Source organism: Meles meles, chromosome 8 (genome assembly GCF_922984935.1).
Source record: "Meles meles chromosome 8, mMelMel3.1 paternal haplotype, whole genome shotgun sequence".
NCBI classification, from domain to species: domain Eukaryota; kingdom Metazoa; phylum Chordata; class Mammalia; order Carnivora; family Mustelidae; genus Meles; species Meles meles.
The window spans coordinates 43,868,694-43,882,890 of NC_060073.1; the positions used below are offsets into that span (position 1 = coordinate 43,868,694).

The following is a 14,197-nucleotide window of genomic DNA, read 5'->3' on the forward strand; positions in this document are numbered from 1 at the left end:
TCACTGGTTTGCCTTTATTTACCAAAACTCAGATATTCCTTCTCCCATCGCCCTGAACATTTTCCCAGCTAGAACCCCCTGTAGGCTCATCAGACTTAAGATGGGATTTGCCTCCTTACACATACACAACTGTTCATTCTCCCTGACACATTCATGTCCGCTCACAACTGACACCTCTCCCCACCCCCACCAGCTTAAGAGAGCTGGTCTGCTACCAGATACCCAAGTTAGGAGAATTGTTTGGAGGTATACTCAGGAAACTGGAGGGAAGAACAACTGGGTATATAGTTCTTGTCAAGAAAATGAGCAGGTTCTGATCCCTTATAATAGATCCTGAAATAACTTGAGATGAGTCTCTGAGATGAGTCCTTTGGGATATGTAGGAGGCAAATGGGCACAGCTGTGCAGCCAGAGAATGCAGGCACTTTACCGGATGAGATGCAGAGTCTTGGTCACGTAAGAGGTATAAGAGATGGTACTATCCTAGAGTCAGGATTACACAGTGTTGCTTACGGCTTTTGAGTTCAATTTTCTTAACATAAAAAATAAGGGCAATCCATTCAGTGCCCAGGGCCACTTAGAGTTTAGCAAACATGAACCAAATAGTCATCGACAAAATGTTACCTGCATAACTAAAAGATCTACTTTGGTGGTAACATTGCCCTTTTGACCAGTGGAACTATCAGTCACCCCACCTAGCCACAGGATGGGAAAAGTTCCATACAGTTTGCTTCAAAAGTACTTACTCTCAGGTTCTTCCCCTGCCCTGCCCCCCAACTCCCCTCAAGATCAGAAAATCCCAAACCACCTCTAGAGGGCTTACAAAGAATTAGGGCTCAAGCGCCCAGAATAATAGCATGGGTCTTATACTTAGGTTTCCATCCTTGGTCTCAAACTCAAACTGCATCCTACTGAGGACTGAGCAGTTAGTTGGCTTTTGTTCTATGTGTTTCTATGTTTTGTTCCTATGTGTTTCTATTAGCGGCAATCACTGCTCAAAGAATCATCAGGCACCTTCTTGGCTATTGAGGTGAGGGAGGCATTTGAGCCAAGAGACAGCCAAGATCTTGGATATTCCGGGCTCTTGTTTGGGTCTTTTCCTTGGCACATAAAAACCAAGGAGAAGGTCTGCATGTTAATCTTGACTGCAATCCAGAGCTGTGGGGCTGGTAAGATCCTTGAACCTCTCAACTTCATTTTTGCCATTTTGTTAAATGAGGCCAGGGGCCAACCCAGGTTATTGTGAGAATAAAAATAATGTATAATTTGGCACCCAATATTAAAATGCAGTCCTTTCCCCATACAGTGTAAGCCTTAAGTTCTTGATAATAGCTCTGAAAAGGCCACAGAGAAGTATCCCCAAAGGATAGGCTTGAAGTTACCCCAACAGCCTTTTCTGTAACATTTTTTTCAACCCTGAACCCTGGACGCAGGAGAAAGCCTATACTTGGGAACTGGGTCTAAGGAACTTTGGAGAATTTCTATCCTTAAGGATACAGAATAGGGGGCAAATTGAACGAGGTATCTTAGTCTTACTGCCAGTCTTAAAACACAGGGGACCCAATCACATTTCATCTAACTACCTCCCCACCCTACATCCCCGTTTTGAGCTAACAGAATACCAAGTCTTCATCTTAAAAAGTACAGTAACTTTTTACATAAAATGTGACAAAATAATGTGCAATTACTTTATGCGAAACCAACAACAGGAGCTGTGTAGCCAGCCAGGTGAGCTTCAGAGCTGCATTACTTCACCAGGATCATCCTTGCTTATTTCCACCGGGGTCTGGGGGGAGAAAAGTATGTCAGGTGGGCCTTACCTAGTGTCTGCTGGAGTGTGGGCATGAGGCAGTTGCCCTCCTTTCCAAGGACAGGCACAAGTAGTTTTGTCTAGTTCTGTGTCTTAATGCCTTTGATCCCAGTTGCCAGAGGGACATAGCCATGGAGGAGGAGGCCAAAAAGGGACAAATATCCAAGGTCTACCAGGAAGAGAGAAGATCTCTAGCACCAGAACCACTTTACTGACCACCGTTTACTCGAGGAGAAAGAGGGAGGTCTGGGTTGCTGGTGTGAGCGGATTTAAGAAATGCTATTGAAGCCAGAGCGCACAAAATGGCCCACTGAGCACAAGACGAGGTGATCTACATCGGGCAGTTGTGACTCTGGGCCCGAGATGTCTTTACCCCTATACCTCCAGGTTCTTTGAAACTGATGAATCTAAGACTAAAGACTCAAGAATATATGTATAAAAGACATGAAAGAGAGGGAACTTTCAGTGAACGATAATAGAAGTACGTAAGCTACAAGGACTTTCTTAATAAAGACTCTTAAAAAAAAGACTCTTTGTTTCTAAAGTTACTAGAGTTGGATCTTGATGCTTAGCTCATTGATCTGGGAGAATATATTTCAAAGTAGGAATAGAGAACAAAGTTGAAAGCACACTTACCCCTCCTGGGGGATACTTATATCCCTTCCACATGGTTCCTGCAATGAGAACCAACCATAAGACAACAATCATCGTGGAGTCCCTTGCTCAGCTGGCAGTGTGTGCTAGGGAAAATGAGTGGTTCTGAAAGGTGTTCAATTCCTTGAGTCCTGGGAACTGGGCTGTCTTCATTCAAGACCAGATGGTGGATAGCCCAGCATGATAGCTCCTGGCTGGAGAGTTTTGTGGTCTAGTCTGAACTTCAGTGGCTTGCCATGGCCATTTTGGGGGCCAGAGCTCAGACACCAATTGTGACATCAGCTCCTGTGACCTTGTAGGGGGGGGGACCAATCAGAGTAAGCAGCTATGGGACAGTTGGCCAGGGTGCCTGGCATCTTGGGGCCAAAGAACCCTTAATAAAGGGCGTTGTTCACTGGTGATCCTACGTGGTTAGGATCTAACTGGCATCACATCTTTATTAACTCCTCTCCCGTCAAAATACTACCAATTTTATGCAATCAGATGCAAAAAAAGCATTGCTATGCAAACAAAACAAGACAAAATACCCTGGATTAATTGGGAGGATTGTCTAGGCATGCTGTGAGCAATTTACTTTATATACTATTGCTAGGCTACTTGAAAGAGAAAAATCTTGCATTTTGTGAAACACCACAGGTAAACCCTCATGATGCAGGGTATGCCTCCTCTCAGTTTCGCTGGAAAGGGAAGGGAAGGAAGATGGGCTGTTATGCTCATTTCACAGCAGGAGAAAGCTGAGGAGCAGAACAGTTTCGGTGGTTTGGTCAGGATCAGGCGGCTCAGCTAAGCTGGTGCCCAGTGCCCCCGTCCACATCCCCATCCCCTGAGGTCTGAGGTCTGAACTGAGTTGGGTCAATATTCACATAGACATTCTGAGGCAGGTGGAGGAAGAAAAAAAGAACCCTCATGCCCTGTTCCTAGTACCCCTGGGGTTGGGACTTGATGCCCTGCCGTCTAGAGTAGCTTCCCAGAAAACCCGCTCCTGTAACGGTTTATTACTAAGACTTTAAGTTTCTTTAACAGTGGGAACATCTTTGAAAAAACAGGTCTGAATGAAAGGGAGTGGGATATGAGAACCCCAGGAGCTGCTTGCTAAAAGGATACTGTATTCATGTTTCCTAGAGGCAGGCTGGTCCAGTGGAATGAGTCCAAGAGGATATTAAGTCCTATGCTTGCATCCCAGCTTCACAAACGAGTTGGTCTGTGACCTTGGGTAAATAGCTTGAGGTTGTTGTCTCAAGTCAATCTTTGCTGACCAGTTCATTATTTTGCTCATCTGTTAAGTTAGCACTTAGTGAATACTTTGCATCAAATGCTTGACATGAATTCCCAAATGCAATCCTCACAAAAGTAGTAAGATATTGAGCTATCGCCATTGGGCAGGTGAAGAAAGTGAGGTTTAGAGAGAATTCAACCTTCCCAAGGTCATACAGCTAGTGAGGAGCAAGGTTAGGGGTTGAACTCATTCACCATAACTCAAGTCTTGGGAGCTGCCAAAAAGGGGCACTGAAAATACTCATCCAACTTCTTACAGTTTGTGAGAAAAGATATTAATAGACAGGAACAGTCTTTGAAAAGAATACTTAGGAGATGTGCTGAACCAATCTTGGCCTGCTGCCCAAAGCAAGGCTTGCTGTCTTCTTTCCCCACCGCATACCTCAAACCACCTCCCCTTTGCCAGATGATTGTTTCCCAGGGGGACATAAACTCTCCACTGAGATTTCAGAGTGTTGCAGCATTCTCTGGAAAGGGAGAAGTTGAGTCCAGCAGACCTGACCACTCACTCAGAGCTGCAGGTCTTCATCCAAAGTCTGGCTCCTCAGCCGTGTCTTGTCCTCCTGAACAGACCACTTCTCTTTCCACTTCAGAGTTGGAGGCTGAGTCAGAAAGAAATGTAAAGGCAGAAGTGGTTCTACTTGTTGGCCTAGTAGGTAACCGCCTCTGTCTGACGCAAGGGCCGTTGGGAGGTCCCCCCAATGCTCACATTCCCTTTCCTACCAGTGACCGTTGATCTGCTTGGCCTGAAACCCTGTCTCCAGCAGACCCCTTATAAATTCCATAATGCTTTGAGATAAGTGCTATTAGGACCCAAGAGGCAGGTGGAACTTAAAGATATCCCAAGGGGATGAAAAGTAGCCTGGGAAACTAACTCTGTTCCCATTGCATCCTGACCTCTAATTAGTGGTGAGACCTCAACTATCCTTCCCCTTCGGTCAGAAATCCCAGCTGGATTCTGAGAGCCAGAGCCAGGACTGCCCACTACCAGGGGTTCACAGGCAGAGTCATTACTTACCATGAACTCCGGAAATGTGCCCATGTAACATGCAAGTCCAACAAAAAGCATCCAGCCAAGTACAATCATGATAACAAGTAAAACGATGTCTAAGACACAACTGCACAGTTAAAGACTATTCACCAAGATATTGGCAAAGGAGTGTGCTCATGAAACCCTCAGTTGGTAGAGGTCTTGCATGTCAGTTCCAGTCCTTGGCTCCAAAGGATCCACACTGCCCTAGTGGAGAAGTTAGGAGTCTACTAGTGCTTTGTGACATCACTGGTCACATGGCCCAGGCTCACAACAGGTCAGAGAGACTGTCCCCAGCCTGTAGCTGAGCAGCAAACTAAGCTTTTTACATGCATTCTCTCATAGCAACAATATGAAGTAGGTGCTATTATCAAGCCCATTTAATAAGAAGACTGAAGTGTAGAGAGCCTAAGTGACTTGCACCAGGTCACAAGGCTGGTGCTCAGACCAGGGCCAGAACTCAGGGCCCAGCTACCTGTTAGGACAGACAGGGCAGACAGCGATTGGGAAGGGTGTGAATGGAATAAACTGAATTCTAGGAAAAGTAAGACAACTCTTATTTCTGTCCTTGCAACTCTCTCATGATCCCAAGGGCTCTGTCACCATCATTTTATACCATTCTTCAATATCTTTGGTCAGTAACTCTCTGCTGGTTCTCCTCACTTGGCCTTCAAGAAGCCACAAGGAAGTCCTTTCCTCGCAGAAACCTCTAACTCATGCTGTGGCTCCCTTCCTAACCTGTTTCCTAATTTCCTTTTATGACCCCAAATTTCTTAAACAGTGGTCCACACTCAAAGCCTTTCTTCCCAATCTCTACCTCTTTTCCATATATCACATTCCAACTTCTGGTCCCACACCACTACTTAGATGCTCTCAGAGGTTACACAAAGACCTCCTTTTTGTCAAGTCTAATGACCTCATCTTCACCCCTTTGACCTCCGTGCAGTGTCACAATGGACCCTTCTCACCACCAGAATTCTTTCTACAGACACACGTCCCCGTCTTATTTTGATATGCCCTTTATTTGCTTTACATTTTTGAATGATGAAAATCATAGGGGCTCATGGTTAAAACACGAAACCACCTGAAGACATGTAAGAAAAATTTAACAATCTCCCCTCTTTTCCCTCTCAATTCCCACCCTCATGATGTACCCAAGCCTGGTGTGTACCCTTCTGCCAAAGGATCCTCCATGAACTTGCAAACATCAGTACACATATAGAGGGATATAGAGGATTTCTTTCCAGTGTTACTTTATTAAAGGTGATCAGACTACGTACGCTACTAAGAACCTTGCTTTTCTTCTGTTAACAATACATCATGGACATCATCCTGGGTCAATGGATAAAAAAATTTAAACATATTCTTTTTTAATAAGAAGTTTTATTGAGGTATAAATCACATATGATAAAATCCACTCCCTTTTAGCGTGCAGTTGATGAGTTTTGAAAAATGTGTCAATCTCGTAACTACCACCACCATCAGGAGAGAAGAAGTTTCAATTATCTCAAAAAGTTCCCTGTGCCCCGTTGCAATAAGTCTCCTGCCTTGGACTCCCTGCACCCTGGAAACCATTTATCTGCTTTTGCACTTTCCAGAACTTCACAAAAAGAGAGTGACAGGCTCATTCACTGGCTTCTTTCACTTAACATAAAGCTTTGAAGATTCATCCATGTTGTCCAATAGCTTGTCCTGTTTTATTGGATGAACACATGGCCCACTGCACGGACAGCACAGTTTATCAACTTACCTTTCAGAGAACATTTGGGCTGTTTCCAGTTTGGGTTATTAGGAGCAGAGTTTGGATTATTATAAATCTGTGGGTACAGTTTCTTGTGTGAACATAAGTTTTAGTTTCTCTAGGGTAAATCCCAGCAAGGGTATTTGAATCACATGGTAAGTGCCTGTTAAAAAAAAACCTTTTATCGCTACTCTCAGCAATTTTACTTTGCTGTGACTATATAATTTTCTGCATGTTTCTTCTCTTTGGGGTTCAGTGAGCATCTTCGAACTGGGGTTTATGGTTTTCCTCAAATTGGGAAAATACTTGGCTAATATTTCTTCAAATATTTTTCTGCCTCCCAGTCCCCCTCTGTGACCTCCATTACGTGCAAAGCCAGTAACCAATGGGAATGTGTCCCAAAGCTTGCTGGTGGTTCTGTTCATTCCTGAGTCTTTTGATTCTCTTTGTTTCATTTTGTATAGTTTCCATTGTTTTCTTTTTCAAGTTCACTCGTCTTTCCCCTACAGTGTCTAATCTTCTGTGAATCCCATACATTGCATTTTTCATTTGATGTTTTATTTCTCATCTCTTCAAGCTCAATTTGTCTTTTAAAAAATTCTTTCTTTTTTTTTTTCCACGTCAGGTTCATGCTTCCCTTTGTATCCTTGGGCATTTTTGTAAGATTGATGATAAACATTTTAAGGACCCCATCTGCAAATCTACCATCTCTGTCATTTCTGGGGATGTTTGATGGTTGATTTTTTTTCTTTTTGTTATGGGTGATATCTTCCTAAAGGAATGCCTGGTAAGTTTTGGTTCAATGTTCACATGGTGAATTTTACAAGGCTGTCTCCTAGACTTGGTTATATTCCTTTCAGTAGTGTGGGTTTGTTTGTTTGTTTGTTTGTTTTTCCTGAGGATGTTTGGATCAGTTTGATTCTTCCGAGGCTTGTTTTAATATTTGTTAAGTGAGCAAAGAACAGCTTTTACTCTGAGGATAATTATCCCCATTACTGAGCTATGATCCTTCTCAAGCGCACTGGGCACTCTCTCAGATGCCTATTGTGTTCAGCCTTTCAAATCTGTGGAATTTTCCACAACTCCTAGCCCTTTTGGGAGCTCCAGGAAGTGTCTGGCCTGCTTTCGTGGGTGACTCTTATCCTGGTGGAACTCAGCCAAACACTCACAAGGACCCCTACTGAGATCTCCAGAGTTCTCTCTCTGTGGAATCTTCTTTACCAGGACCCCAACCTGCAGTTTCCTGGCACTCTGGCCTCCTTTGTACTCTGCTCTTTCTTTACAACCGAGCAAGACTAATCTTGGTTTGGGGAACCCCACGGTGCGGCAGTCTGAAAATCACTGAAAATCAATGGGGCAATTGCAAGGCTCATCTCCTTTATTTACTGTCTCTCCAAGTTCACAGGCCTGTGCTTGCTGCTTCTTGTGCAAGATCTGAAAACAATTATTTCATGTATTCCGTGCAATCTTCTCTTCGTTTATGGAGAGAAGGCAACTCTGTAGCAGTTGATCCTTCTAGGTAGACGCAGGAATCCAATTTTTTCTTTTTTTAATTTCTGAATAATAGTCCACATTTATTTCCTCTTTCTCCTAACGATGAATCTATCAGTCAAGAGACGGAAACCACGCCGTAATTTCAACAGAGAAAGTTTAATAAAGAGAATTATTAACTAGGAACAAGAGATTAACTAAGGAAAAGGTAGAAAGCTCTACCTATACAGACATAGCATATATACGGAGCAGCCACCACCCCTAAGGCTGAGGCAAAGCACCCAAGGGAGAAACAAACTTGTAAGTGTGCCCCCCACCCCTCAGAGCTGAGATCCAAAACTTAGTGAAGAAGTGGTGTCATCTCCGACTGGAGGGTAGAGAAATCCAATCAGCTGCAGGCCAGACCTCACAATGAGAGAAATCACTAGATGCTGGTGAAATTTGCCAGGAAGTCTCCAGGGGGTTTCTGGGAGGCTCACTGATCATTGCTGAGAATCTGCCAACAGAATATACCAGAAAGCTACCCCATGGGGTGCTGCTGGTAGAACTCAAGACAAGCTATTCAGTGGCAGGGACACCACTGAAACTCAATGGAAAACAGTCCATAGAGAGGCCACGGGAAGTCAACATGGGTGAGGACCACTGGATAGCCCCCACGTGCCAGCCACACAGCGGAACAAGGAGAAACAAAGGCATCCTGGAACCAGGAAGAGAAGTTTCTTCGTCCTCTAGTGGCTTCCCAAGGCACTCCATTGATAAAACTTAACATCATCCTTACGAGCAAGGAAAAAAAGGTTTTACAAGGTTCAGGTTCATTACAGCAGAGCAAGCGGTGAATGGTGGATTCGGAGCTGAAGGAGTGGATTGAATGGTGGATTCGGAGTGAGTTCATAAACGGCACAATGTGCATTGAGGTTTTCTCCCACTTTTTACCACCATACATAATGTTGCAATTGTTACACAACATTTCTTAGACAATTTCTTCTGAGTAGTGCCAAGTTTTTACCTGTTAACCAGGAAAGCGGCAAGATGGCAGAGTATGCCAGTTCCGATAGAGCGTGACAAAGGAGAGGCTATATAAAATCCTTCCAAAAAAAGAACTCAAGAGAAGAAAAGAAAGATTATAATTTCATATCATAAGGACAAAGGATGTCTTCCCAAGGACAAAGGATGCCTGTGGTAGGACTGCCTGATGCAGCATAGGTTGTTGGTCAATGAACAGCAACACAGGTTCCATACATCTAAATGAAGGATCCTGGGTTCTGATGCACATGTTTTTAAAATTTTCATGCAGTCTCATTTACTTATTTTTTTTTTCGTTGCCTATGCCTTGGTGTCACATCCAAGAAATCACTGCCAAGTCCGATGTCATGACGTTTTTTCCTTTGTTTCCTTCTAAAAGGTATATTGTTTTAGTTCTTACATTGAGGTCTCTGATTTATTTTATTTTTTATTTTTTTATTTTCAAAAATTTTATTTATTTATTTGACAGAGAGAGATACAAGTAGGCAGAGAGGCAGACAGAGAGAGTGAGAGGGAAGCAGGCTCCCTGCCGAGCAGAGAGCCCGATGCGGGACTCGATCCCAGGACCCTGAGATCATGACCTGAGCTGAAGGCAGCGGCCCAAACCACTGAGCCACCCAGGCGCCCCGTTATTTTATTTTTTGTATATGGTGTTAGGTAAGAGTCTAATTCATCCTTGCATATGGATATCCAATCTTCCCAGAACCATCTGTTAAAAAGACTGGCTTTCCCCATTGAATGGTCTTGGCACTCTTGTCAAAAATCATTTGATCTTGTATGCAAGGATTTATTTCTGGGCTATCTATTCTATTCCATTGGTGCGGTACTTAGAGATGTCAAAATCATAGAGACAGAAAATAGAATTCTGAGTTGCCAGGGGTTGGGAAGAGGGAAGAGTAGGAAGATATTATTTAATAGATAAAGGGTTTCAGTTTTAGAAGAGGAAAAGCATTATGGAGATGGGTGGTAGAGATGGCTGGGCAACATTACGAATGTATTTAATACCAGTGAACTGTATAGTTAAAAATGGTTAAGATGGGATATTATACATTATGTGTGTTTTACCACAATGAAAAAAATGAGGGAAAAGATAAGGATACATGTGTCTGATATTTGGAATACCAGGATTTCATCCCTGAACAATATGTCTGATAGGACCAATAACTATGAAAGCAGAGAGTGTAAACAGAGATCAGAAGCAGAACATCAAGAAAAAAATTCTAATTTTAAACAAGCCATTCTTGTGACTTTTCTCAAGCTACAAACAAAGATGCAAACTATACACTGTTCCCATTTCTTAGTTTGGGGATTTTTTTTCCTTTTACTATAATTAATAACTTTGTACCTATGTCTTGGGTACCTTAATTTCAGTAAGACAAATTTCCAAAATTTTTCTTATAGTGTCAAAGGTATGTCAGATTACTTTACCCAAAGAGTGTAGCAAATTATGCTCCCACTGACTACGTTTGAGTTTTTTAAACCAGGGTGCAAGGATGAGCTTCAGTGAATCTCTGAACATTCCCAGAACTGGACACAAAATGGACTGCATATGTGGGCATGTTTATTTTTCTGGGACAGGTCTGTATCTTCCAAAAGATTTTTTTTGAAGTCTGAGACGCTAATAAGGCTGAGAACTAGTACACTATACCATCTTCTCCTTATGGCTTTGGTCACCCTACACTTACATTCATTCAGCAAACTTAGCAACTATCAGAAGAATGAAGACATGCATAAACTCAAGCATGCGAGGCACTGGGAATGAGATCTGATACCTGTCAGGACCTTACAGTCCTTGGGGACAGAAAGAGGGGAAGAGATAAAGTAGTCCAGTACAAAAAAAGAAAAAAAGAAAAAAACCCAGGCAGAGCATTAAAGTTTAAAGCACAGAAGACATGAAAGGTTTGGGGAAAAAGTGAGTATTTCAGTCTGGCTACATCACAGGCTATATAGTGCCAGTTTCTGGATGTGGGGGGCCGGGGGCATACCAAAGTCAGCCAGTGTTTGTACTCCACAATCTTCCTCTTATGACTAAGTACCAATAGGCATAGAACTCTAGCTTCCTGGAGATTATTAATCACAAATTTTCATCACAATTAACACACAGGAAGGCACCAAAATGCACAGAGAAGGAACATGGTCTCTGACACCACTCTCTGCAATAATTTAACCTTTTTGAGTCTTGGTTTCCGTATCCATAAAATGGAGCCAATTATATCATAAATCCTCTATTTTAAGGTGCATGCGTTTTCACATTTTAGTTCTTTTCAAATAGGTGTGTTAAAATTGGTATTTATATTTAATTTTGTACCCTTTTCTTTCCCAAAACCTTGTCAGTAATACATCTCTTACTCAACAGGATCTCAGAAACAAGAAAATAGGTAATACAATCCCAAACCTCAGTTTCCTCACCAGCAAAACCGAGATAATTCTATGTAGGTCATTGGGTTCCGAGAAGATTAACTGTGATAAAGCATGTAAAACTCTTAGCAAAGTACCTTCCACACAGGAAATGATGGCTATACATACAGAGAAAGGCATAAAGTGTTCACAGGACCTATAAGTCATTCGTGGTGACTAAACCAGTAGAGAACGAGTTGTTTGGATGAAAGTTGTCTTCCATAAACAGTTCTTTCATCAAAGATTGAAGACCCTTGCTCAGGCCTCACTTCTAACTGGTGTAATTTCCTTGATTAATGGATTTTGGACAGGGTCTGTTAGATCTTAGAGGCCCTGTAAGTCCCATTGTTTCCTACGTTTGGTAGATCTGCCAAGAGGTGCTCTCAGAGGCCTCTTATCTTTCAATCTTCTCCCCTCCTACCTTCTCTCCCAGCTTCCTCTCTCCCCCCCACAGGCAGTCTCTTCACAAGGCAGCAGTCAGACCTATTCCTTTAAGACTTGGTCACATCACTTCTCAGTTCAAAACCCTCCAGCGGCTTCCTCTTTCTCTCAGAGTAAAAGCCTAAGAAAGAAAAAGGCAGCCCCTGACATCTGGGAACTGGTCTGACCCAGCCAGGAAGGTCTCCCTGTTGTTAGAAGTTGACACGCCACTCACGGTTAGGCTATGTTATGCTCCTGTTGCATAAAACATCCTCACAGACAGGGTCACTCAGACCATGATAAAATGAGCCAAATAAAGCCACTTCATAATTTTTTCTAAGCAGAGACAAACCCAGGTCACTGTGTAGCCCATGAAATACCAAACATCCTCTTCTTGCTGCTAATGCATGTGAGTGACTGCTTCTGCTTTACCAATTACTGCTTTCTCCTTGCTCCAGTTTTCCTGTTGTATGGATATTTACTGAGATATCCAATCACAGAACTGTCTCTTGCTTTCTCAAAGCTCCCAATCCAGAGTGAAGGTTCACTTCATTAAACCCTCCCCCAAGTCACCCAAAGCCACGGTCCTATAATAGGTCTTCATCACACTCCCGCAGTGAGCAGTCCCAATCTGCTCCCTCACTGCAAAGAATAATCAACCCCACATGCTTAAGTGTGGGTGTGTTCCTGAGGCTCTTCTGGCTATAGGGTATTGACAAGCCAGAATCACGAATGTCTACAAAGGCCCCACAGGCATTAGAATCACCACATTTGTCAAAAATGATTACTTGAACCACCCCTCCCCCAGAGTTTCTGGATTCTCTAAGTCTGGGGATAGGGTCTCAGAATCTGTATTTCTCACAAGTTCCAAGTGACGCTAAGGCTGTTGAGTCTGGGGCCACACAGGAAGAATCACTACCCTAAGCCATTTGTGGCTTCCCCTTTATTTCCCTGATTTAGCCTACATCTGTCTCCTCCCTTCTTACTTCATTCTACTCCAGCCACACCAGCCATCTTGCAGTTTTGAGCTCACACCTGTTGTAGGACTTTGCTTTGAATGCCCTCTAATAGAGAGCACTTACTCTCTCACCCTTCAAGGAGACCTACCCTGATCTCCTTACCCTGTCTTTTTTTTTTTTTTAAAGATTTTTATTTATTTATTTATTTGACAGAGAGAGATCATAAGTAGGCAGAGAGGCAGACAGAGAGAGTGAGAGGGAAGCAGGCTCACCGCTGAGCAGAGAGCCCAATGTGGGACTCGATCCCAGGACCCTGAGATCATGACCTGAGCCGAAGGCAGCAGCTTAAACCACTGAGCCACCCAGGCACCCCTCCTTACCCTGTCTTTTAAAAAATTTATTCACCACAACACTTGATTACCTTCCAGCATATGGTCTCATTTACTTATTATATGCATTATTTTGCTCTCCTCCTAATAAAAGAATGACAGCCTTAGGACAACCGATATTTTTTGCCCATTTTGTTCACTGCTGTATCCTCAGGCCTAGAAAAAGATCTAGCAAATAGTCAATGCTCAGCAAAAGTTTGTTGAATGAATAATACCCTTTCCAGCCTTTATTTTCTCCTAAGAGAGTTACGGCATTCATGCCTCTGGCTCACGCTGTAAATACAACCTCAGTCCTGCTTACCTATCCTCCTGACAGTTAAAATACCCATCTTCTGCACTTTTTAAGCCCAGCGGCTCAAATAAGGGATAAAGCAGGTAAGTAAATCACAAGCCAAGGAGACCAGACAAAGCCAGCAAACTGCATCCCTTCATCCTCTCTATGTGGATGACCTTATCCACCAATCTACCTTCTCTCTTGTTCTCAAACTCTTTTTCTGACCTAGCTTTTTCCTCTCCCTGCCACCAACAGTTATGGCGCCCCTCCTTAAAAAAAAAAAAAAAAAAAAAAAGGCAACTCCTCCCCGCACGCTGCACCAACCCTCACCATCTCCCAGTTTTTCGACAATGCTCCTTCTGACACCATTTTCCCTTTCTAGCTCCCAGAAAATTTGCTTTTGAAGTTTCGTTACCTCTTCCTTCCTAAATCTAACTATAATTTTTGGTCTTGATCTTTCTCGATACTCTACTGAATTTAACACATCCTTCTAGAAACTCTTCCCAAACAGCGCGAGTTGCTTCTACCTCCTTTACTGCATCTCCTCGGGTCCTTCCTATTCCTCTCCTTACAGATGTCCCCAAATTTCCTTCCAGCAAGCCTGGTCGTGGCCCCGGGGCGCTAACGTCTTTCCGACCGCGCTCAAGGTCCGCGCTGGGGCGCTGGTCCGACCTCCCGAGCTGAGCCGAGCCGCAGCTAAGCCGCAGCTAAGCCTGGGCGTTGGACGCGGGCGG

The 14,197-nt window shown here is 43.3% G+C and overlaps 1 protein-coding gene across 2 annotated transcripts; it reads right to left on the reverse strand.

Moving 5' to 3' along the window:
• Nucleotides 1-42: 42 nt before the first annotated feature.
• Nucleotides 43-14,121, reverse strand: SPTY2D1OS (SPTY2D1 opposite strand). Of its 2 annotated transcripts, XM_046017238.1 has the most exons (5): nucleotides 4,758-4,826; nucleotides 4,256-4,341; nucleotides 2,447-2,484; nucleotides 1,689-1,786; nucleotides 43-483 (listed from the first exon to the last, which is right to left on the reverse strand). In XM_046017238.1, exons 1-3 carry the CDS (start codon nucleotides 4,824-4,826, stop codon nucleotides 2,463-2,465), a joined length of 177 nt encoding a protein of 58 aa, XP_045873194.1. In that variant the 3' UTR covers nucleotides 43-483; nucleotides 1,689-1,786; nucleotides 2,447-2,462. The 2 variants fall into 2 exon arrangements, 1 of the variants encoding a protein (XP_045873194.1); XR_006820064.1 differs by lacking the exons at nucleotides 43-483; nucleotides 1,689-1,786; nucleotides 4,758-4,826 and adding an exon at nucleotides 13,991-14,121 and having other exon boundaries at nucleotides 2,455-2,484; nucleotides 4,249-4,341.
• Nucleotides 14,122-14,197: the final 76 nt, after the last annotated feature.

Excerpts from the sequence above, each read along its gene's own strand:
- SPTY2D1OS (XM_046017238.1), bottom strand. The coding sequence starts at position 4,826 with ATGATTGTACTTGGCTGGATGCTTTTTGTTGGACTTGCATGTTACATG. Across the intron at positions 4,342-4,757 it reads GCACATTTCCGGAGTTCATG|CCTCCAACTCTGAAGTGGAA; the intron begins GTAAGTAATGAC and ends TTTCTGACTCAG. Across the intron at positions 2,485-4,255 it reads ACTTTGGATGAAGACCTGCA|GAACCATGTGGAAGGGATAT; the intron begins GCTCTGAGTGAG and ends TTCTCATTGCAG.